Source organism: Crocuta crocuta, unplaced genomic scaffold (genome assembly GCF_008692635.1).
Source record: "Crocuta crocuta isolate KB4526 unplaced genomic scaffold, BGI_CrCroc_1.0 scaffold216, whole genome shotgun sequence".
NCBI classification, from domain to species: Eukaryota; Metazoa; Chordata; class Mammalia; order Carnivora; family Hyaenidae; genus Crocuta; species Crocuta crocuta.
This window is the reverse complement of record NW_027531504.1, coordinates 2558231-2584568: the sequence shown is the minus strand read 5'-3', so window position 1 is coordinate 2584568 and position 26338 is coordinate 2558231. Positions and strand designations below refer to the sequence as shown.

Here is a 26338-nt window from a genome sequence, read left to right as displayed (position 1 = left end):
CTTTACCACTTGAAGGAAATTGCTTTCTTGAAGGTCTTTGTTCCTCAAAATCACCAAATAAAGTGACATTTTGATCTTCCTTAATTTACCACACTATAAGTTTTGACAATGTTGACTAATCTCTTCTTCAACTTTCTTTTCTCTTTATATTCATGGTAATATTTGTTTTTTTCTTTTCTTTTAGATTTCTCAGTTCTCCTTTCTTTTGCTAAGGCCTTTTTTAAAAAAGTATATATGAAGAAGTTACTTAAACTTTCTGGTTCTCAATTTCCTCATCTATAAAATTAAAGTAATAATATCAATTACAAAAATTATGAAAGTTAAATTATATTAGGCGCTCAACAAATATTATATTCCTAGAGGGTAAACATTACCCAGCATTCTCTCTTTGGTACTGTCTCTTTTCATCATCAAATTTTGTAAATGACTGTAAAATCTTTATCCTAAGATCCTCTTTCTCTCACCAGAGCTCCACTCCAATATTTCCAATTTGTATATCATACTCAACAATCAACACATTTACAAAACCAAATTTATCATCCTTCTCCCTCACCAAAATGACTTCTACTCAAGTATTTCTTATATCTATAAATACCACTCCAAAATCCCAGCCAACTGGGCTCAAGTCATTAGTTATCTTTGACTCCCTTAGAGTCTATTGATTTCTCCATATACTAATGTTTTATCCAAATTGTCTTTTCCATCAAATACTACAGAAAAAGATAAAACATCATAACCAAGTGATATTTAGCCCAGAAATGCAAAGTTGAATTAACATTAATAAAGAAGAATGTAATTTATCATATCAATGAACAAAAGAAAAATTATATGATTATATAAATATATACAAAAAAATAAAAAATAGCAACACCCTTTTATGTTAAAAACTCTCAGCAAACTAGGAGTAGGAGGGTACATACAAAAAACTTATAGTTGATATTATGGTTAATATTGAATTATTTCCCTCAAAGATAGAGAACAAGACAAGGTTTTTTGGTTTTGCTACTTCTACATCATTGCACTGTAGTCAGAGCAGTAAGGAAAAGAAAACGAAGAGGTCTGAAGACTAGAAGTAAAACTACCATTATTCTCAATGACAGAAAAAAATCTAAGAAACTTAAAAAAAAACATTATAACTTTTAAAAGAAACTATCCAGTGGTAGGATACACGAATAATATAAAATTCAATTGCATTATTTCTATATATCAACAAGAAACAATTGTAAAGTGAAAGTAACAAATAATATTAAAGTATTAAGTCAACTCAATGAAGACAAGAAAGTCTTTTTATGTGTAGGAAAGTAATGAATCTCAACTCCTTCTCACACCGTACAACAATTTGTGATGAGTCATAGAACTAAATGTAAAAGCAAGAACCAGAAATCTATAAAAAATATGGGTGCATATATTCACAACCTGGACAAGACCCAAGAAGCACTAACCATGAAAGAAAAAAGTTGATAAACTGGATATCACCAAAATTAAAACAATCTTTTCACCAAAGTCACCATTAAAAATATTTAGGTGAATCACACCCTGAGGAGAAATATTTGCAGTGCAGAAACCTGACAAAGGACTCATATCTTTAGGAATTACAGGACAATTTATAAATAATTACTACAAATCAACAACCAGAAAGTTAAAAATTTCATTAAAAAGACTTCACTAATTCCTCAAAAGATCTCAGAATGGGCAATAATCACAGGAAAAGGTGCTCCACATTATTAGTCACCAGAAAAATGCAAATTAAAACCATAATGAGAAATATTTTCACACCCATAAGAATGGCTAAAATAAAATTTCAAGTCCCCAATACACCAAATGTTCGAGAGAATGTGGAGAAACTAAAATTTTCACATATTTCTCTTGGGATTATAAAATGGAACAACTACTCTGAAAAGTTCCTGGGAAGTTTCTTATAAAGTTATCTACTCACCTACCTTAGGACCCAACAATTCCCCTCTTTGGTATCTATATGAAAACATATGCCCATAAAAAGATTTGAATGTAGGTATTCACAGAATATTCATTCAAAATATCAAACAGCAGGAAAACAACACAAGTATCAATTAACAGGAAAATGGAAAAACAAATTGTACTATATTAATCCAAGAGAATACTACTCAGTAATAAAGGAACAACATGAGTGAATACCAAAAACATTATGTTGAGTGAAAAAATTCAGACACTGACATACACAAAACACACACTCTCTGGAGAATTCCATTTCCATTAGAATACACAATCCTAATCTATGACGATGACAATCAGAAAGAAGTTGCTCTCAGGGCACCTGGGTGGCTCAGGAGGTTAAGCATCTGACTTCAGCTCTGGTCATGATCTCTTTGTTTATAAGATCGAGCCCCAAAGCTGGAGCCTCCTTTGGATTCTGTGTCTCCCTCTCTCTCTTCCCCTTCCTGGCTCGCACTCTGTCTCTCAAAAATGAATATTTTTTTTTTAAAGAATGAAGTTGCTTTCAAGGAGGGAATGGGGGTAGTTGATTGGAAAGAGGCGTGAAGCAACTTTTGGGGATGGTGACAATGTTTTAATATCTTGCTTTGAGTAGTGATTACACCTATATATACAATGGTCAAAATTCATTATATTGTGTTTTATTCTTCAGTTAGGGAGAAAAAAGATGCTTCACCAGGAAAACATTTAAAAAGAAGAAAAGTTATTGCAAGTAGAATATAATTAGTAGGAATAAGAAAACATGCTATATCAATAGACTTATCTAAAATTTTTTTCAATAGCAATATTTTTCAAGTGTTTTGAAGTCCTATTTTAAGTTTCAAAATAATTTTATTTTCAAATATAAGTAAATAAACCCAGCCTTGTGAATTCATTTAAATAGAAAAACTCAGCTTTGTGGGTCAATATATTGGAGAGAAACAAAGAGTAACCAGTAGCATATAAATATTGCAGTGTCTGTTAATTGAAAATAGAATGCTTCATAATCTGGAAAATTTTAAGACATGAAAGAGCCCAAAGAAGCAAAGGTAAAAAGATCAAACACAAGATACAGAACTAACAGCTGTGACTTACTGAGTTAATAAATATGCTGAATAAAATCAAACTCAACAAAGCACTACAAGTCGGTAGTTTCCAAGTAATTAACACACTAATGAGAAACACATGCAATGTGTAATCAGGCCTACCTCATTTTGACAGTAAGGACTCTTTGGTTGCAATGGATAGTCTCCATTTATAGGTAAAGTTATGTATAGTAAATTAGGTAAAGGCATGCATGAGGCAAAGGGGAAGTAATCTAACTTGCTCTATCTACACAGTCTGCAGTGAATGAGATGAAAGTTCTGTTTTCATGTCTCATCTATTCTATCTCATTCTTCTTACAATAAGACTGAATACATCTACTAACACCTGGGCAAATAAATGTAAATTCATGGATAAGAGTTGTATTTATACTTTTATTTCCAAGGCTCATCACCAGTTTCAAGAGGGAAATGATCATTTCAACCGTTATTAATTTCTAATTAGTAAATCTGAAAAAAAACGTGTTTGAATACCACAAGTCAGTCTAATTTCACATTTCTTACATTTCCACACATAAAGCCAGAATTAGCAGACACTTTAGAGGATTAAAACTGTGATCAAAACATGGGCTCTTATATAAGCTAACCAATAATTATCTTTTCTTTGGAACAGTTAACTCTTGACAATGTTCCATCCCTGATACACCTGTGACTTGTCAGAGCACACCAGGGAGTCAACTATTCTGTCCATCTAGCTGTCCCTCATCCACACCCTCCAGTCTTCTCATAATTATGTGTCTGACCTATACTCTTTCATAATTACTTCCACCTGAATTTTCCACTCCCTGCTCTCTGCCATGAATATGGAGCCCAGAAGATCGGAAGAAATAAGTAAAACACCAAAGTCTCTGAGACAAAGGAAGAGTAGTCCAAGTGATGTTATATTCTTCTTCAACTATACACCTTACCTGCTACTGTTCTATTACATACATACTTACAGGTTGCATTGGTTCAAATTTAAATATCATCACTCTTAGTTTCCTGACTTTATCCTTCTTTTTTTCCTTCCTAAAACATCATTATAACCTCTAAGAAAGGAAGGTAGAATCCGTTGCCTTCATAAATATTTAATAATGGACAGAACCAAGGAATAGAGTCAAAAGAAATATCTGACTTTAATACTACCATTACTTTTTTTTTCAGTTTACCCAAAATAAACTAAAATAGAAGAGAATGCAAAGAAGGATTAACAGAATAAGATCCCTTAGAACTGGTTATATTACAAATATGTAGAAAGAAAATCTGCTTTTTATTCATTGAATAAATGAATTTATATTAGATAATTTATGTTGATGTAAAAATAAATGCGTTGAGTAATGGATGTTAACTTATATATAAGATAATCTCCTACCTAAGCGATTAAAAATGCTGAAAATGTAATGGCTGCACAATGACACCAGAAACACCTTCATATAATGAGAGAATGAGTGAAGATAAATGTGACATTTAGCATCTAAACCTGACTTTTGTAAGGTTTAATTCTTGAAGCAAATGAAGTAGATCAAATTTTTCTGGAAGAAAAGAAGGGATCTTTGAAGACATTTCCTCTTCCACATAGTTGGACATGGTGAAATGTTACCTTGCCAGAATGAACCTGTAAGTTCTATCCTCATAAAGATGTTGTATGACCTCAAGAAGATTTTTCTAACCTCTGAGCAAGAAGGGACAACTATTATAGTAAAGGGGGAAATAAGGAGTTTTGAATCAGTTGCACAATTAGTCCCTTTGTAGTGTCAATATCCTTATTCATAACACCACAATATTACATTCCTTTGAAGTTAATAAAAGTTAAATGAAACTATTTATATGAAAGTGTTCTATAGATTATAGTGAATATGTAAGGCCAAGATGCTATTTATTGATGAGGATGATTATAATAAAAACAAACTAAAATAAATAATACTGAAGAAGGTAAGATATTAAGCAAATCATTGCTCATTTAGACCAAAACAATCTTAAAAAGAGACATTTGTCTTACAAATTGGCTCAAAGGATTTGTTCATACTATATATCTAAGTAGATGGTGAATGGCATTGATTGGATCCAAAGTCCCCCTCTCTTGGATTTTATGAGGCCCATTCAGAATGAGCCAGGTTGAGAACACCACCAATTCCATGTTCTGAGTCCATCTGTTGGCAAAAATATAATGCAAACAGCTTTATAAGTGCTATTTTCAATGAAATATCACAGAACAGCTTGTCCCAATGATATTTCTAAAGCTTGCCTGCAAACCGCCTACTGGGAAATCCAACTGAAAGAGAAGAGGGAAGAGAAAGAAACCCATACATACAAGTGACAGAAATTTAAAAAAAGAACAAAAGGTAGAGAGAGACAAGCTAGAGGAAAGTGAGCACTAGAGAAAAATAAGGAGCAATGAGGGGATAAACAAGGACAAAAGGAGGGACACCTCAATGGCTCAGTTGGTTAATCATCCAACTTTGGCTCAGGTCAGGTCATGATCTCATGGTTTGAGTTCAAGCCTCACGTCAGGTTCTGTGCTAACAGGTCAGGGCCTGGAACCTGCTTCAGATTCTGTGTCTCCTTCTCTCTCTGCCCCTCCTCCTCTCTCTCTCTCTCTCAATCTCTCTCTCTCTCTCTCAAAAATAAATCAATATTAAAACAATTTAAACAAACAAAAAAATAAAATTAAAAAAAATTTTAAACCATAGGAATAGAGATTTTAAGGAAAACATACCAAAACAACTTGGGGAGGAGAAGCCAAGATGGCAGAACAGCATGGAAGTTTTTTTTTTACATCTCTCATCAATGAAATACAGCCAGATCAACACTAACCATCCTGCACACCTAGAAAACTGATTTAAGGATTAACACAACAATATGCACAACTTGAACGACAGAACTTAGCAGGTACTGGGCACAGAGAGGTAAACTTGGGGAGAGAGAAGCCATGGCGGGCAGGGAGCTATTTTTGCTTGTGGAGAGAGGACGGAGACAGGGGCAGAGTATGAGAAAAGCACCCCCAACCCCCACCATAGCAGCTGGAGAGAAAGTGGAAAAGTGGAAACAGCCTCAGAGACTGAACAAAAAAGGGAGAAAGGAGGAAATAGAGGGCTTAAATTCCATTAAGACTCTATAAACAGGGGGAACACAGAGTCTGAAACTGCAGCTTGATACCTGGCAGTGCTCCAGTGGGAAGGGCAAATCCCCAGGATTAGAGAGTGAGGTCAAAGGGGTCCATGGGCCACACAGGGAGAGGCAGTTCCCCTCTTGGGAGGACATTTGGTAGAGGCTGTGTGGCCACCCCACGGACAAAGATCCTAGTGGACCCTGGAGAACAACCACATTTGCTGGTGCTGGAACAAGGACATTAAGGGTGAAACCTGGTGTGGGATATGTGTTGTGTTCTACCATAATCCCTGAAATGCTGCTAAATGATCGTGGGAACTTTTTCTGGAGTGGGGTGGGGTGCACCCAGCTGCATTTTCTGGGTATTGGCAACAACATGGTCTTGTGAATATTCCTAAGGGCTGGCAGGCACTGGGCCATTGCTTGGTGAGACTCTCCTCCCAGAGGGTCAGAACAGTTCAAAGCCACAATTCCTCAGAAGTGAGGGCTTGGGAAACACAGACGCATCTGAGATAAAACTCAAGAGGGACGTACTGCCTGGCAAACTGATGGCTTGGTCATGGACCGTGTAAAAGCGGAGAGTGGGGGCGCCTGGGTGGCTTAGTCGGTTAAGCATCTGATTTTCGCTTAGGTCATGATCTCGCGGTTCGTGGGTTCGAGCACGGCGTCGGGCTCTGTGCTGATTGCCTCTGTGCTGACTGCCAGCTCCGAGCCTGGAGCCTGTTTCAGAGTCTGTCACTCCCTCTCTCTCTGACCCTCCCCTGCTCACGCTGTCTCTCTCTCTCCTAGAAATAAATAAAAAACATTAAAACAAAAAAAAGCGGAGAGTGAATGGAAGTTGGAGACAAAGGATGGGTGCTTGATTGCTGATATGGGAGAACAGTTCTGATACTAGAGACTGGGTGGTGCCATTTTTACCCCTCCAGCTTATGTGCATACACACCTACAAGCGCCATAACAATCCACCCCAGTAAGCTAAGCAGCACCATCCTGTGGAGAATGGAGCTGTTACACTAAGCCCTGGTCAAGTGGGCCAACATTGCTCTTTAAGAACAACACAAGTCTCTCCACCTGCTTAGATTATAGACTATAAAGTGCTTCATAGTTTGACTTCTAGGGGAAACCGATAGAATTTCAATCGTTTTTCAGTGTGTTTGCTGGTCTATTAATTTTTTTTAATTTTAATTTTATTTTCTTATTCTTATATACAGAAAGAGAAAAACTTTATTTTTATTTTCAGTTTTTGTTAAAATATATTTATTTATCTTTTTATATTATTTACTTTTTGTAAATTTTTCTAATTCTATTTTACTTCCATCATTTCATTTTATTCTATTTCATTGAATTAATTTTTTCAAATCTTCAAATGTTTTCCTGGTTTTTTTTTTCCTTTTTTTTCTAATTTATCAAGCTCCTTTCAACAACCAGACCAAAACACACTTAGGAACTAGCATCATTTATTTAATTTTTTTGTGTGTTGTTTTTAATTTTCATTTTTTACTATAGTAATTCTTTTTCTTCCTTCAAAATTACAAAATGAAAGAATTCACTCCAAAAGAAAGAGTAGGAAGAAATGACAGCCAGAGACTTAATCAACACAGATACAAGCGAGATGTCTGATCAGAATTTAGAATTGCAATAATAAGAATACTACCTGGGGTTGAAAATAGATCAGAACCCCTTTCTGCAGAAAAAGAAGTAAAAGCTAGTCAGGATGAAATAAAATATGCTACAAATGAGCTGCAATCTCAAATGGATGTCACAGTGGTAAGGACAGATGAGGCAGAGCAGTGAATCAGTGATATAAAGGACAAACTTATGGAGAATAATGAAGCAGAAAAAAAGAGGGAGAGTAAAGCCAAAAAAAAAAAAAAAGCACGATTTAAGAATTAGAGAAATGGGTGACTCATTATAAAGGAACAACATCAGAATCGAGGGGTCCCAGAAGATGGAGAGAAAAGGGGTAGAAGGGTTATGTGAGCAAATCTTAGAGAAAAACTTTCCTAACCTGGGGAAAGACACAGACATCAAAATACAGGAAGCACAGGGGACTCCCATTAGATTCAACAAAAAGTGACTATTACAAGGCATATTATAGTCAAATTCAGGCAAGGAAAGAATCATGAAAGCAGCAAGGAAAAAAAAAAGTCCTTAACCTACAAGGGAAGACAGATCAGGTTTGCAATAGACCTATCCACAGAAACTTGGCAGTCCAGAAAGGAGTGGCAGGATATATTCCATGTGCTAAACTGGAAGAATATGCAGCCAAGAATTCTTTCTCCAGCAAGGCTGTCATTCAAAATAGAAGGAGAGATAAAAAGTTTCCCAGATAAACAAAAATTAAAGGAGTTTGTGACCAATAAACCAGCCCAGCAAGAAATTTTAAGGGGAGCTCTCTGAGGGGAGAAGACACACACACACACACACACACACACACACACACACACACACACACACACAAGACCAAAAGCAACAAAGACTAGAAAGGACCAGAGGACACCACCAGAAACTCCAACCTTACAGGCAACATAATGGCAATCAATTCATACCTTTCACTACTCACTCTACATGTCAAGGGACTAAATGCTCCAATCAAAAGACAGAGGGTAATAGAATGGATAAGAAAACAAGATCTATCTATGTGCTGTTTACAAGAGACCCACTTTAGACCTAAAGTCACCTCCATATTGAAAGTAAGGGGATGGAGAACCATCTATCATGCTAATGATCACCAAAAGAAAGCTGCAGTAGCCATACTTATATCAGACAATCTGGACTTTAAAATAAAGACTGTAACAAGAGATGAAGAGGGCATTATATCATAATTAATGAGTCTATCCAAAAGAAGATCTAACAATCATAAACATTTAAGCTCAAATGTGGAATCACCCGAATATATAAATCCAGTAATCACAAACATAAAGAAACTCATTGATAATAATACCATAATAGTAGGGGACTTTAACACCCCACTTACAGCAATGGACAGATTATCTAAACAGAAAATCAACAAGGAAACAATGGCATTGAATGACACACTGGACTGGATGGACTTAACAGATATTTAGAACATTTCATGCTAAAGCAGCAGAATACATTCAGACAGCACAAAGAAGTAAAACGCATCTGAATCAGCCAGGAGGAGGTCAGACTTTCACTCTTCACAGATGACATGATACTCTATATGGAAAACCCAAAATATTCCACCAAAAAACTGCTAGAACTGATCCATGAATTCACCAAAGTGGCAGGATATAAAATCAATGCACAGAAATTGGTTGCATTCCTATACACCAATAATAAAGCAAGAGAAAGAGAAATCAAGGAATCGATCCCATTTACAATTGCATCAAAAACAATAAATTACCTAGGAATGAATCTAACCAAAGAGGTGAAAAATCTATACACTGAAAACTATAAGAAAGCTTATAAAAGAAATCAAAGAAGACACACAAAAAAAATGGAAAAATATTTCAGGCTCCTGGATAGGAAGAACAAATATTGTTGAAATGTCAATACTACCCAAAGCAATATACATATTCAATGCAATCCCAATCAAACCTGCACTGGTATTCTTCACAGAGCCAAAACAAACAAACCTAAAATTTGTATGGAACCAGAAAAGACCCCAAATAGTCAAAGCAATCTTGAAAAAGAAAACCAAAGCAAGAAAGCACAATTACAGATTCCAAGCTGTATTACAAAGCTATAATCATCAAGACAGTATGGTACTGGCACAAGAATAGACACTCAGATCAATGGAATAGAATAGAGAACCCAGAAGTAGGCCTACAAAAAATGGCCAACTAATCTTTGACAAAGCAGGAAAGAATATTCAATGGAATAAAGACAGTCTCTTCAGCAAATGGTGCTTGGAAAACTAGACAGCGACATGCATAAAAATGAACCTGGACCACTTTCTTACACAATACACAGAAATAAACTCAAAAGGGATGAAAGACCTAAATGTAAGGCAGGAAACCATCAAAATCTTTGAGGGGTAAGCAGGTAATAACTTTTTTGACCTTGGCCACAGCAATGTCTTCCTCAACACAGCTCTGGATGCAAGAGAAACAAGAGCAAAAATGAACTATTGGTACCTCATCAAAATAAAAACTTCTACACAGTGAAGGAAACAATCAGCAAAACTAAAAGGCAACCAACAGAATGGAAGAAGATAATTGCAAATGACATCTCAGATAAAGGCTTAGTATCCAAAATCTATAAAGAACTTATCAAACTCAATACCCAAAAAATAAATAATACAGCAAAGAAATGGGCATAAGACATGAATAGATACTTCTCCAAAGAAGACATCCAGATGGCCAACAGACCCATGAAACGACGCTCAGCATCACTCATCATCAGGAAAATACAAATCAAACCACAATGAGATACCACCTCACACCTATCAGAATGGCTAATATTAACAACTGAGGCAACAACTGATGTTAGTATGGATGTCAAGAAACAGGATTTCTTTTGCACTGCTGGTAAGAATGCAAACTGGTACAACCATTCTGGAGAACAAGATGGAAGTTCCTCAAAAATCAAAACTAGAACTACGCTACAACCCAGGAATTGTACCACTAGGTATTTATCCAAGGGATACAGGTAAGCTGTTTCAAAGGGACATAAGCACCCCAAAGTTTATAGCAGTGCTATCAACAATAGCCAAAGTATGGAAAGAGCCCAAATGTCTATGATGGATAAAGAGGATGTGGTATATATATATAAAATGGAGTATTCCTCAGCAATCAAAATCTTACCATTTGCAATTACATGGATGGATCTACAGGATATTAGGCTAAGCAAAATTTGTTAGTCAGAAAAAGACAAATATCATATGACTTCACTCATATGAGCACTTTCAGATACAAACCAGATGAACATAAGGAAAGGGAAGCAAAAATAATATAAAAACAGGGAGGGGGACAAAATATGGGAGACTCTTGAATATGGAAAACAAATGCAGGGTTGCTGGAGGGGTTGTGGGATGGTGGATGGACTCAGTGGGTAATGGGCACTAAGAAATCTACTCCTGAAATCATTGTTGCATTATATGCTAACTAACTTGGATGTAAATTTAAAAAATAAATTAATTAAAAAAAATAGTTGGACAATTAACCAACTGAGCCTCCAGGAGCCCCCTATCCACTCACTCCAACATACTTTTTTAACTTAAAAATATTGTTTGGGTGAAGGAGGTCAAAAGGTAAAAATAAAAAAATGCAGTTGATATAAAACAGAATTTTTAAATCATATTCAAAAATTGTTTTTAAAAAGAGTGGATTGTTGGATCAGAGGGTAACTCTATGTGTAACTTTTTGAGGACCTCCCAAAATGTGTGCCTAATACTTTTTATAGGTATTTTGGAAGACACACAAGTGAGGATAATCCCTCATTTCAAAGAGCTCACAATTGACAGTGTATGGGAAGATGAGATAAACATGCCTCTATTAAATATATAATTATAATCTAGTTTATAATTAAGAGCCAAACCATGTGCTCTAAATTAAAAGTGGACCCACAGTCATAGAGTAGGAAGGAAAGAGAAAAATATATGTATTATCTGGACACTTTTCCATGTTAGTGCATATACTTAAGTTACCAGCAAAGGCTCATCAATAAGAAACATGCTCAATAAATTATGATATAGCTATAAAGTAGAATACTATGCAGACATTAAAAAATGAGATTGATCTTTATGAATTAATATGGAATGGTGTCAAAAAAATACATATAAGCAAAGAAGGCAAGTTGTTGAATAATGTATATTACAATTCAACTTTTATAAGAGAAAAAATACTTATACAATTATCCTTAGCTATCCAAATTTATTTATTTCTAAAGTCAGAGAGTAAATGTTAAAATCTGGATAGATAATTCAGATAATTAAGGATATTAAGTTTTATGAATGTGTTCAGATCTTGAGTTTCAGATAGCAAATAGTAAGAATTGGGATAAGCAGAAATTTACCTCAAAACATTTGTCCAAATCTATTTAGTTGTTAGGTTTGGAAACAATAGTTAAGCTTATTACGTGTGTTTATGCACAAAAATCATCTGGAAATAATAAGCACTGAACTGTTAGCAGTAGCCATCTTTGGGGTGGAATTTTCTTTCTATTTTAACATAACTATATTCTGTGAGTTCTTACAACACACCAGTGCACTTCTAGTCAGAAAACAACACAATAAAAATGTCATTTTTAAGAAGAAAATTCTGGCAGTGGGGAGGGCACCTGGCTGGCTTAGTTGGTAGAGCATGCAACTCTTGAACCCAGGGTCATGAGTTCAAGCCCCACGTTGGGCATAGATCCTACTTAAAACTAACTAACTAACTAAATAATAATAATAAAAACTTTGGTTGAAAGATGGAGAGGTGATCACAAATAATGCAGCATGTCCAGAGAAGTGAAGACAAAAGGCACAAGAAAACCCAGAAAACATGTAACAGTTTAATAACTGGAGCATAATTATTAAAATGTGGTGAGAGAAAAGTGGTGTGAAATTTTCTAAGTTTCACTTGTTTTTTCATGTGATATACAGATTCATTTTTCCAAAAGCTAATATGAATTTCAATATCTATCATCAACTCCAATGTTAGGAAACATCCTCTTCTAAGTCCCTTCTTTTAATCTAAAAATTGACTTGCATATCACAAAATAGTCCAAGCATTGTAATATAAGCAGTATACATGCAATGATTCCAAAATAAAATACACTACTGCAGATGATATCATTCTGAGCACTTACCTGGGGTCGAATAACTTTTACAATATTTTTGAGGGCAGTGTCAGGGGATGGAGGTGAGCAGTCAGGTGTTGGGCCTGTTGAGCTGTTTCTATGGTTACTACTTCCTGGAGCAGTAATTGCTACCTCAGATGCATTATCTGTGAATAAAAATAGAACTGCCGTAAACCTAATCACTCAGGTTACTTTTTAAGACTTGAAATTACTTTAGTGAACATGAATTGAGATTCCAACTTAAAACTGGTATCAATTACAAGATCATAATGAGGAATATGCATGGCAGTATATTTTAAAGATAATGTTTACTTGAATGTTTTACTTTCTTTTGGAATGTTAAATATCATACTCTGCAGTATTCCAAAAAGGAAGGGTATTCAATTCATGATAGATCACCCAACACAGCTATTAAGACTGCCATTACTATATGAATGGCAAAACTTTACCTTAACTAAAAAAAATATGAGGGTTTTTGTTTTATATGATTGGGCTAAATTTTCTCCATAATCTTTCAAATGGGTATTGGTCTTTATTAAAGTGAAAGTTTCATATCTCCCTGAGTCAAAAAACCCAAATTCAAGTTCTCTCAAAGCACTTTTCTTAGAAATCCCGCAAACTATAGAGAGGCATCCCAGTGAATTAAAATTAAGGAAAAACTGATATGTGTGCACAATGGTTTTACAATGTAGACTAACACAAAACAATCACACCCATCTTCTATAATCAAACTAATTGAATGAAATTTCAAAAATCTAAATTATTTCTCCCTTATGTTCAGTATGAGGGTCAAAGGAAAAAGTGTTGACTTTAAAATCAGCAACATGCATAAAATTTTTTAAGTTTTTATCAAAACAAAATAACAAAAAAGATGCAGTTTTAGAATGTGTAAAACACTTGGAAAAGGATGGAAAAGTTTTAAAGTAACTCTGCTAGCATGGAGACATTATTTTATCAATTTGACACTCCTCTATAACTTTGTGCGGAAACTGTTGCAGGCTCAAATCTAAAAAAAAATTACTTCCTTGTTATGTTTTCAATTAGTTCCCAAAAATTTTCTGTTCTAGACAGCTGAAATGATGCAAAGACTGACACTGATAAGTTTTTACTGACCAGCAAGTTTCTCTAATCCATGACCATTGTCTACAGTCCCAAGTAAAAAAGTAGTAAGTTATGAAGACACCTCTTGCTCATAAAAAGTGAGAGAATGGAAACTCTACCTACATAAAAACATGATTCAGTTTCACTGGGGAGTCTAGACATAAGCTTATGAAACAAAAATATATAAGTGTGATATATTGAATTAAATAGATCACTTATTAAATAAGTCTTAAAAGTGCCCAGAGCTTACTCTTGACTCAAGTTTAATGGATAAAGTGAGATTTGAATTAGCGTCTCAAGAAACACAGAATTCTGAAAGACAGTAATATGGGGTCATCTTCTGACTAGGATATAATTGGTATAGTAATTATTGAAACAGAGACAAAATATCAGTCAGCAAGACAATGAAAAGAAGCCCTGATTTTCTCCAATTTGTCCCTCCCTTTCATTCATTCAACCATACATCTAAAAACATTTATTTGGGGGCAACTATGTATCAGGCATTCTGTTATATTCTCTTTTTTAATGTTTTTTATTTATTTCTGAGAAAGAGAGAGAAAGCGTGAGCAGGGAGGATCAGAGAGAGAGGGAGACATAGAATCTGAAGCAGACTCCAGGCTCTGAGCGAGCTGTCAGCACAGTGCCCGACGTGGGGCTTGAACCCATGAACCATGAGATTATGACCTGCTCCGAAGTTGGATGCTTAACTGACTGAGCCACCCAGGCGCTCCTATGTTATATTCTAAGGTTAAATGAAAAAGAACCTCTAGGCAGAGGGTAGAGTTTAGGGAAATATGAGTAGGTAGAGCACAGAGGACTTTTAAGGCAGTAAAACTCTTTTGTATAATATGATAATGGTGGATACATGTCATTATACATTTGTACAAACCCAAGAGTGAATCCTAGCGTAAACTTCGGACATTGGATGATAATGATGGGTCAATGTAGGTTCACTGATTGTAAAAAATGTACCAGTATCCATATCCATATCCATATCATATCCATAGTGGGGGAAGCTGTGCTCATTTGGGAGCAGGGTACAAGAGAAACCTCAATACCTGTGCTCAATTGTTCTGTGAACCTAAAACTTTGAAAAATTAAGTTTGATAAAATGTTTAAAAATCCATGCCTTAAGAAGTACACAATTGAATGTGATATCAGACATGTAGACAAAGTATGATGCCATATAACTTGAGATTTGATAACAGGTAAATGAAGCCTGATGAAAAAGCAAAGGGAGGAACAATCATCAGACTGGCTGGGAAGGAAGAAGGACCGTGAAAGGCTTCATTCAGTTTTCAGGCAAGAAAGCTGGGACAGAACATAAGACATAAGGGCATGGAGACAAAAAGAGTATAGATAAAGCTATTTTATGTTAGGAAGAAGCTGGAGATTAGTTTAAATAAGTAAAAGAAAGTTTTATTAGTTTACTAGTGTATATTTAATTCTGTAGGTGATGAGAAATATTGAAGATATTTAACTAAGAAGTGACATAGTAATAATAACAGCTAATGTTTATTGAACTCCAGTGAAATAATGTTAGAGACTTTATTCCTATTATTTATTCTCTCTTTTGTATTCTTCATTGTTGTCTCTCTGTGTTGCATTCTAAATAGTTTTTTATACTCATTTTCCCCTTTATTGGCTCTTTCTTCAGCAATATCTAGTCTGCTATCAAACCATTTTCTTAATTTCACTGATATTTTGCATTTCTAAAATTTCTATTTGGTTCTTTTTCAAATATACAATGTCACCATTTGGCATTTTTCAGTTTCCTAACAATTTCAAGCTTGTTTTTATTTAGTGGAAAATAGCAAATAATTGTTCTTGTTGTTGTTGTTGTTGTTAATCTGTGCCTGATAATTCTAATAACCTGAAACCTTCATGGATCTGTTTATGTGTCTCTGGATCTCACTCATGGTATTTTGTTCCATTATCTATCTCATCTTCAATTCTGTGCTATTTGTTACTCAACTTTTGTTAGCACAAGATAAACAACACTAAATTTAATTCTTTGTCTTTTAGCAAATGTTAATTCGAAAAAGCATACAAGTTTATATTCTAATACCAGATACTGAAGTCTGTGTACAAATTGCCTGCTCAATGTTGGGCACTTTATTTAACCTCTCTGCACTTCAGTTTTCTTAACTTTAAAAATGAAAATGATGAATAGCTGTCTAGAAGAAAGTTATTGTTTATGTGTGCAGATAAAATGAAAGAATACATATGAAAAGTAATTAGCATGTTATCAGGCACATAGCATGGGTTTTGTTTTTCCCTATGAAGCCAGATATCATCAGAATAAAATAAAACATAGAAAAGGAAAGAAAATCCAGAAAGAAAAGCAAAAAAAAAAAAAAAAAAGTAATGTTTTATATCTAGAGTAAAGACTGTAAATACTTGGGTAGATTTTGAGACCAATATCTTTTAGCTATTAACACAAATTGCTAGAGACATATTTCCAGGGATAATTCCTTTGAGGAATGATTCACTGCAAGGGCCGGCTTTGTTGACTACCTTCTTTGTGTCAAAGTCAGAAAAACTGAGGCGTACTTCATGCAGACTGTAAGAAAAAAGCTTTTTAATGTGTGTTATAAGTAATTTAACACATAGTACAAACCAGTGGGTAATCAAGTACTAAATTATTTAGAAAAGACTATTAATGTCTCCATCTTCTGAATCCATGATCTGTACCATTACAATGATAATTTGATTTTATACTACCTTGTATTGTTCATTATCTCTTTCAGACTAGGTTATATTTTTGCAGACACTTACATTTCCCTTTACCCTCCATAGCTCTTAGATCAATGCTTTTAAAAATACTAAAGAGGGGGACCTGGGTGGCTCCGTTGGTTAAGAGTCCTATTTTAGCTCAGGTCAATATCTTGCAGTTTGTGAGTTTGAGCCCCACATTGGGCTCTGTGCTGACAACTGAGAGCCTGGAGTCTGCTTTGGATACTGTGTCTCCCCTCTCTCTGCCCTTCCCATACTCATGCTCTGTCTCTGACTCTCAATAATAAACAAATGTTAAAAAAATTAAAAATACTAAATGAAATAAAGTGGATAAAGCAAAACATGTCTGTCAGTGGCAACCATCAAAAATGCCCTGAATTAAATGGAGAAAGGTGAGCTAGCTTTTGAAATCCCATGGTCTTTTTTGGAGAAAATCCAAATGAGAAGTATATTTTAAATATCCTTTATTATATTATTTATTTAAAAAAACAATTATCCAGTGGAATTTGCAAAATGACAGCCTGTATCCAAGACAGTTTTACATGGTTAACCTACATTTTTCACCTGCAGCTCCAAAACATTGCTGATGAAAAGGAAATGAGGTGTGTAAAAACTGCTTAGAGAAAATTACTAAATATACTTGCAGTTTCAAATTGAAATAAGAGAGTTATCTTTTAGTCAGTTTCTCTCACTATACATTAGATTAGCATTATGACTGTCCTTGTTCTCTAAAATAACAAGCTTAGAAAAATATCTTCTAGCTTACTCAAGCTTTTGGAAGAAAAGTATTCTGTGAATACAAAATAATTCATGTGCAGTGTTATAGAAAAGAATTTAACATCATTCACTAGCATGTACTGAGCAGTTAAAGTACACCAGAAACCATGCTAATTGCTATGTAGATGACAAATAGATGTGAGATTACTTCTGGCTGGGAATTCAAGAAAAGTGTCATGGCAGAGATGATGACTAAACAGGTCTCTGACAGATTAGTAAAATTCATACATGAAGAAATGAGTGGGAAGGGCATTTCAGAGTTGGAAGTATAATGAGTAAAAGGTAGAGAGATGGAAAAGAATTAGGCACATTTGTGTAATAAAGAAGAGTTCGGTCTGAATAAAATATTGATGGAGGAAATACCAAGAAATGGAGGACTCATAAACAACACACCTGAGGTTTGAAGTCAGACAAACCTAACCTGAAACTCTGCCATATTCTTTTATTGAAGTATAACTGACATACAATATCCCATTATTTTAGTGTACATCAAAGTGATTTGATATTTTTATGTATTATTAAATGATCCTCACAGTAAGTATAGTTACTGTCACCATACACTTTTATCAATTCATCTATAGACACACAACCAAAGGGCTGCTTCCATATCTTGGCTATTGTAAATAATGCTACCATGAATATGGGGGTGTATATATCCATTTGAGTTGGTGTTCTCATTTTCTTTATACAAATATCCTAAAGTGGAGTTGCTGGATTACATGACAGTTCTATTTTTAATTTTTTGAGGAACTTCCAAAGGCACTGTTTTCCATAGTGGCTGCAATAATTGGCCCACATCTTGGAACATTTGTTATTTTGTGTCTTTTAAATAATACCAATCTGACTGGTGATATGAGTATTGCTACTCCAGCTTTCTTGTTTCCATGCCTTCACTTTCAGTCTATGTGTGCCTTCAGATCTGAAGTGCATCTCTTGTAGGCAGCATATAGATAGGTATTTATTTTTAACCATTCAGTCACCCTATGTCTTTTGACCAGAGCATTTAGTCCATTTATATTTAAAGTATTCATTAATAGGTATGCACTTATTGCCATTTTGTTAATTGTTAATCGTTTTCTAATTGGTTTTGTAGTTCTCTGTCCCTCTCTTCTTTTTCCTAGTCTCTTTCCTTGTGCTTTGGTCGTTTTCCTTAGTGTTATGTTTGGGTTTCTTTCTCTATTTCTTGTGTATCTATTGTAGGTTTTGGTTTGTAGTTACTATAAAGTACGAGCATGTGTGCGTGTGTTTGTACATGTGCATGTATGCATGTGTGTGTGTGTGTGTGTGTGTGTGTGTAGTCTATTTTAATCTGATAGTTGCTTAGATTTAAACACATTCTATAAGCACTACATTTCTGCTTTCACTGCCCCCCAACATTTTATGTTTTGACATCATATTTTACATCTTTCATTTTGTGTATCCCTTAACTACCTATTGTAGCTATAGCTGATTTCACTATTTTTGTCTTTTAATTTTCACACTAGATTTTTAAGTGGTTATATAGATTGACCTTGACCAATAAGATTTTTTTTCTTTTATACATTTTCTTATTTCTAATTATGTCCTTTTCTATTCTGATTAAAGAAGGCCCTTTAACATTTCTTGTAAGGCTGGTTTAGTGGTGATGAACTCTTTTAGGTTTTGCTTGCCTGGGATGTGATATAGTAAGAGTAAGGTGTCAATGAGAACAACAAATTATGGCTAGCAGAAGAACAATTTTGAAGGCTGGGTCCTTGAGCTATGGAGCCACCATGCCAACCCTGGGCTTTGTACACCTATATAAGAGAACAATAATGTTCTATCATGTTAAAGCCATATTTCTTTTGGATATGTATAACAGCAGTCAAATTTATATCCTAACTAATGCATGGGGCAAGACAGCTATCAGTGAGGGAGTAAACTGTTCTAGCAGGGTAAACATTTGATATCTTGTTTTCATCTGATGCCAGTGAAATTTATATTTGATTATGAGATTGTACAAGGGAAGGTAATCTCTATTGTTATAATAAAAAATGGTAAAAATTCTAACTGACAAAGGGGAAAAATTACCAGCAAGTCGATGAAACCAGAAAAATAAGAAAAAAGAATAAAAGAGAAAAAATAAGCTAAAATAAATAAAAAACATAAAATGAAAGTAATAAAATCAAGTATATCAATTGTGGATATCAGTTCTTATGGAAAGAACTACCCCCACCCCCACCCCACCCCAAAAAAAAAAAACAGAGATGGCTGCAATTTAAAGTGTCAGGTTTGACTGGGAGCAGTTGGCTTCACTCACATGGCTATTGGGAGCACTGGATTTCCATGAACTATTGGGCTGAGGGCCTTAGTTTCTCACTGGCTATTGACTAGAAGCTTCCCTCAGTTCCTTGGCATATGAGTCTCTCCACAGAGGCTTACAAAGGGACAATAGCTTCCATCAGAATGAGTAAGCCAGAGAGCAAGAGAAAACTAGTAAGACAGAAGCCAGAGTTCCTTTCTATTCATTATTCTATTCATTAGAAACAAGTCACTAGGTCCAATCCACATACAAGGGGTAAGAATTGCACAAGGGCATAAATATCAGTAGGTGAGATAATTGGGAGTTAACTTAGAAACTTAATATCAGAGACGTGCAGGAAAAAGCTACCCTCAAACTACTGATGGCAACAGAAATGGATACAGCCATTTTGGAAAGCAATAGCATTAAGATCAGTGCCTCATGATAGCATGGCCAACTTACCTTGGTTTGCTAGGTTCTTTCTCAGTTTTAAACCTGGAAGTCCTACATCCTGGGAACCCCTTCAGTCCTGGGCCTTGGTTAGTCACCCTACTCTGGAGCCAGGCTGTGGGGGTTAAATCATGACTCCACACTTACTAGCAATGTGAACTTGGGTAAGTTACTTAATTCTCTGTGCCTCAGTTTCCTTATCTGTAAAATAAAAATAATAATAGCATATTTGTGGAAACTAAATGAGATAATACAAGAAAGTGCTTAAAGCAATGTATGGCACATAAAAAGTGCCCAATGATATTAAATATGTTAAAATATACATACCCTTTCACTAGGGTATACACACAATTATTATTCAAACTGGGACACTTTTGATCATGAAAGGGAGCGCTTATAACAATTATGCCAGGTCAACAAGCATAAAAGGGAATATTCAGGGAAAGTGGGATATATGATCCTTACATGTGATCCACACTGGAATTTATCTCATAGAAATATAAGCACCTCCATATAAGACAAGTGTACAATAATGTTTACTACTCTTTTAATGATGGAAAAATAATGTAAAATGAAGTGAACGCTTATCAATAGAGGTGAAATAAATCATGATACATAATACCATCAAATTTTATGCAACTTTTAAAAGAGTGAATTATAAGGATACCAACTGACTTGAAGAAAGTCCTTTGAAATACTGTTGAATGAGAAAAATAATATTTAGGAAAATATGTTAGGAGTCTCCGAGTCTCCTTTTTGTTAAACAAAAGCTTTACACTCAGAGGCAAATAATGAAGTTTGAACTTCAGGATCCTGAACTTTCACGGGCCTGTTCCAAGATGCTGGGAGAGTCTCTGGAAATGCTTTTGTAAATTTTGTAAAAGTAAAATGTTTTAATTGCAATAAGTTAAGATATCTTCAAATTTCTTCCAACTCTAATTTCCTTGCTATCATACTTCTCTTTGTTTTTGGTAGTATTAAAATGGCTGCAGACATTTTTGGAATCTGGCTAAGGAGAAGATGAGTTTAGGATACATTTAGTTTGGGTTTAGTGGGACATATTTGCAAGGTTTAAGTCACTTCGTTATATAGTCCAGATGTTAAAATGGCTTCTAGAAATTCTCCTACCATCTCCTGTGCCAACTCATCTGGTATGTGACTATAAGGTTTACAGCACTACTATGATATGAGTGATATTGTGATAAGAGTGTGGCCTAGAAATATTAGTGTACCAGAAATACTTGTTATGTACAGAAGTTAGTGCATGGAAAGTTCTCCCAAATCTTATAGCTTAGCTATGACAAAGGAGTTTTATCAAATTTGACAATAATCGCAAAAACTAGCATGGAATTGCCAATAAGAGATTGTAAAGCTGAAAGGAAATTTTCTACAGGCAATAAAACCAAACAAACTAATTTTGATCAATAATGCTAAATGAGGAAAAAAATCAACACGGAAAGATTGAATTATTTTATTTTCTCTACATTAGCATTGTCTAAGAGAAGCATAATGTAAGCCACATATGTAACTTTAAAATTTGCTAGTAGCCACATTTTTAAAAGTTCTGCAAATGGATAAAATTAATTTTAATAATTATCATTTATCTCAATTTATCAAATATATTATGTTTTCAATTATTAATAATTATATTTTACATTCCTTTTTATGTGCTATCTCTTCATAATCTGAAGTGTAATTTACACTTTCAGCAAGTGAATTCAGGTAGTACATTACCTGGATTTCCATGTATGTCACTGGAAATACATGATCTGTATTTAGATTTTATAAAATTACAGTTGGAAACATAGATTCAACTGTAAACAAACTTGTTCTAAACATACTTAATAGTTTCAGATAACTGAAATGAATATCCAAAAATTATTTTTTCTTTAGTATTTGCATCCACATTGACAAAATTATTTCATCACTTTTAGAAGAATTGATTTGACTTTGACATAGTTTTAGCTTCAAAATTATATCTGCCCAAGTTAAGTAAGTTCTCTGAGTCAGCATTATTAATAGGAAAGTCAAGAGGGATTGCATAAATTTAAATTATAAGTTTGGAACCTGCTAAAGTATTTTAAAATGTTCTGTGGGACATTTAATTCTAATTTTAAGCAAATAATTTTCATTGATTCTATTTTCACTTCTGAGAGCAAACTTCTTACCAAATTTACTATGCATTTACTGAATGTACCTCTTACTATTGTCCACTTTATTATCTTTAAAAAAATTTTTTACACAAGAAACTTTTTTTCAGTTTGCTCTGCCATGACAAATTATAATTCGCATCATTGTGAAATTTGTCACATATCATATTCCAGTCTCTCCTTTTTTCCTTTAAAAAATGCTTCAGTCATAAAATGTGTGCAAAGTGGAAAAGAAGATAAGGTGAGGGAAATGGGGAAATCCCGGTCATTGTAGGAATATCCCAGTCTTCCTTAGTGCATTGGAACTTGTACATGGGGACTCTCCAGCACTGTTTAACTACTTGGGGAGGATCTGCAAGTTTCTACAGATCATTACCAGAAACAGAAAGGACAGTCTTTGCTTGCAAACAACTACAATCCTTATGACTGTATACAATGAAATAAAAAATAAANGTCTTGATTCTATTTTGGTTTTATTTTATTTAAAAAGAAATAAAACCCATATATATGTATATATATGGAGAAAAACATGTATATATATACATATATATATATATACATGTTTTTCTATGCTTGTATGTGTAAGAAGACAGCTAAAGGATATATACTGAGCTGTTAGCATTGTCTAAGTGAAGGTAGGTTAAGAAGTCAGCACAATTAGATCAGGAAAAATGGGGGAAATGATCAGTATTGTCCTTATAAAATTATGCATTATATTATAGGTTTTAATTCAGTACGATACACATATACTTATCATTTGTAAGCTATCCAATATAGGGGAAAAAAACTTTTTCAAATATAATATGATTTGTTATTATTTGTTGTTAGTTCATAATTTCATTACATTATAATCTGAGATTGGGACCTGATTTTCTGATATGTTAACATGCCTCTGAGACCTAATTAGGTAGCCAGTTTTTCTAAGTGCTTTACGTATATGTGAAAAGAATATATGTATTCTCTATTGATGGGTACAGAGTTCTCGATATGTCTATTAAATCATGATAGTTAGTTGTATTATTTAACATACTATATTCTTTTTTAAATTTATTTTTATTTTCTAGAGAGAGAGAAAGATGGGGGAGAAGGGAACAGAGAGACAGAGAGAGAGATTGAGAGAGAGAGGTAATCTTACCCCAGAGCCCAATGGAGGGCTTGATCCCACAACCCTGAGATCATGACCTGAGCTGAAATCAAGACTCTGATGCTTAACCAACTCAGCCGCCCAGGTGCCACTAACATTGTATATTCTTTTTTTTTTTTTTTTAAATTTCCTTTAATGTTTATTTTTGAGAGAGAGAGACAGAGACAGAGACAGAGAGAGAGAGAGAGCATGAGTGAGGGAAGGGCAGAGAGAGGTAGACACAGAATCCGAAATAGGCTCCAGGCTCCCAGCTGTCAGTACAGAGCCTGACGTAAGGCTCAAACTCATGAACCATGAGATCATGACCTGAGCCAAAGTTGGGCACTTAACCTACTGAGCTACTCAGGTGCCCCTAACAAAGAATATTCTTATATTATGTTTCTTCATTTATCAGAAATTTCTGTGAAATATGGTATATTAAAATCCTGCACAAATTGTGGATTTCAGTTTGTTTTCAAACACTTATCCATTTGGGATTTTAATATTTCAAGGCAATGTTTTACGTGAAAAATGTATGAAAAATTTTGTGACTTTATACTTCTTACTATATTGTGTTTTGTTCTTTTATTGTTATGTAGTATCCCACTTCATCTCTTTTAATGTTTTTAACTTTCAATTATATTTGGACTGACAATATTGCTTTAAAGCTATCTTTAGGTTGTTTTCACTTGATTTTTGTTTCTTAACCCCATTGTGTCATTTTTATTTATGTTCAATTCCTGGAAAATGAATATAGCAAGATTTTTAATAACTGAATCCAATATGATCATCTTTGTCTTTTATTAATTATTTTCTGTTTTGTGGTTTTGGTTTGAATTGCTTACTCTTGGCTTTGCTTCTTTTTTTTTCCATGTTTAAGAACATTTTAATTATTATTTTTAAATAGTTTATTGTCAAGTTGGTTTCCATATAACACCCAGTGCCCTTCCCCATGCCCATCATCCCCCTTTCCCTCTCCCCCACCCCCATCAACCCTCAGTTTATTCTCAGCATTCAAGAGTCTCTCATGGTTTGCCTCCCTCCCTCTCCCCAACTATTTTTCCCCTTCTTCTCCCTCATGGTCCTCCAGTAAGTTCCTCCTAATTCACCTATATGTGCAAACATATGGTATCTGTCCTTCTCTGCTGACTTATTTTGCTCCGCATAACACCCTTAAGTTCCATCCATATTGCTACACATGGCCAGATTTCATTCTTTCCCATTGCCATGTAGTATTCCATTGTATATACCACATCTTTTTGATCCATTCATCAGTTGATGGACACTTACGCTCTTTCCATGTTTTGGCTATTGTTGAGAGTACTGCTATGAACATTGGGGTACATGTGCCCTATGCATCAGCACTCCTGCATCCCTTGGGTAAATTCCTAGCAGTGCTACTGCTAGGTCATAGGGGAGTTCTATTGTTAATTTTTTGAGGAACCTCCATATCGTTTTCCAGAGGGGCTGCACCATTTTACATTCCCACCAACAGTGTAGGAGGGTGTCCATTTCTCCACATCCTCACCAGCATCTATAGTCTCCTGATTTGTTCATGTTAGCCACTCTAACTGGCATGAGGTGATATCTCAGTGTGATATCTCAGATTTGATTTCCCTGATGATGAGGGATGCTTTAATTATTAAATATTTCTTTATTCTTTTATTTTCTATTATTGTTTTGGAAGATTTAAATTATGTTTCCAATTTCTACTGGTTTATCTCAAAATTTTACTAGAAAATTTTGTAACAAAAAAAATTAAAAATCATTAAGTATCTTTGTCTAGTGTTTTAGCCCACTATCCCTCGTTACTTACTCTCTGATCATAAACCTCTATCTTCCCTGTTGTTTTCTTTAAATTTTTGTTTAATGTTTTTATTTATTTCTGAGAGAGAGAAAGACAGCGTGAGCAGAGGAGGGTCAGAGAGAGAGGGAGATACAGAATCTGAAGCAGGCTCCAGGCTCTGAGCTAGCTCTCAGCACAGAGCCCGATGCGGGGCTCAAACCCACGAACTGTGAGATCATGACCTGAGCTGAAGTCAGACACCCAACTGACTGAACCACCCAGGTGCCCCTCTATCTTCTTTGTTTTTATTGTCTGGATATTTAATACGCCTGGCTGTCATTTTTTATCAGGAGGCATGATTTCTGGCTCCCACTTGAAGTGGGGCTATTTTAGATCCCACATCCCTGAAGGATGCAGTCTTGCTATGAATCCTGCCCATTTTGGGGCCCAGCCACCAGTTGGGACTGCCATTTAAGTTCTAATTTTTATTGTGTATCTCTGATCAATTAATGATAGAGATATTTTCTTTTTTTTTCTTCAGCACAGCTAGAATTTGTAATTTTCTCATTTTATATTTTATCCTCATTGTTTTTGAAGCACTGGAAAATAGGGGAAGGTTCACTTTAAAATAAACCTTGCTGAGTTGACAGATCATGTTATACTTTTATAATCAGAAAAATGTATACTTGACTTAAAAAATAAATATAATGCAAGTCTATATACATCTAATGTTCATTCACATTTAAATAAAGCTATACACAAAAGAAAAAAAAAGGAAAAAAATAAACCAGGATTTTTTAAATTAACATTAGTTACCTTGATAGGTAAGATTCAGTAAAATAGTTTACTTTTACTTCTTTTTTTACTTTTCATATATTGAACAAAATTAACAAAATAATATATTCAATTTTATAATGAAAACTTATTATAATCAGTTATATATATATAAGTTCATAATGATCAACTTATTTTAAAAGGCTACTAGAAGGAAAATTAGCATTATATTAGCTATATTAAAAATTATTACACTATACTAAAAAATAATAACACCAATATAACAGGTTTTCC

General features: G+C 34.5%; 1 protein-coding gene across 5 annotated transcripts in view; it reads right to left on the bottom strand.

Moving 5' to 3' along the window:
• The window catches only part of ANKS1B (ankyrin repeat and sterile alpha motif domain containing 1B), a 1065677-nt gene that overhangs the window by 634077 nt on the left and 405262 nt on the right, over nucleotides 1–26338 (bottom strand). For all 5 annotated transcript variants that reach the window (XM_077772139.1, XM_077772140.1, XM_077772141.1 and 2 more), the window contains exon 11: nucleotides 12897–13033. In XM_077772139.1, coding sequence (XP_077628265.1) covers nucleotides 12897–13033 — 137 coding nt within the window. The remainder of the gene's footprint in view (nucleotides 1–12896; nucleotides 13034–26338) is intronic.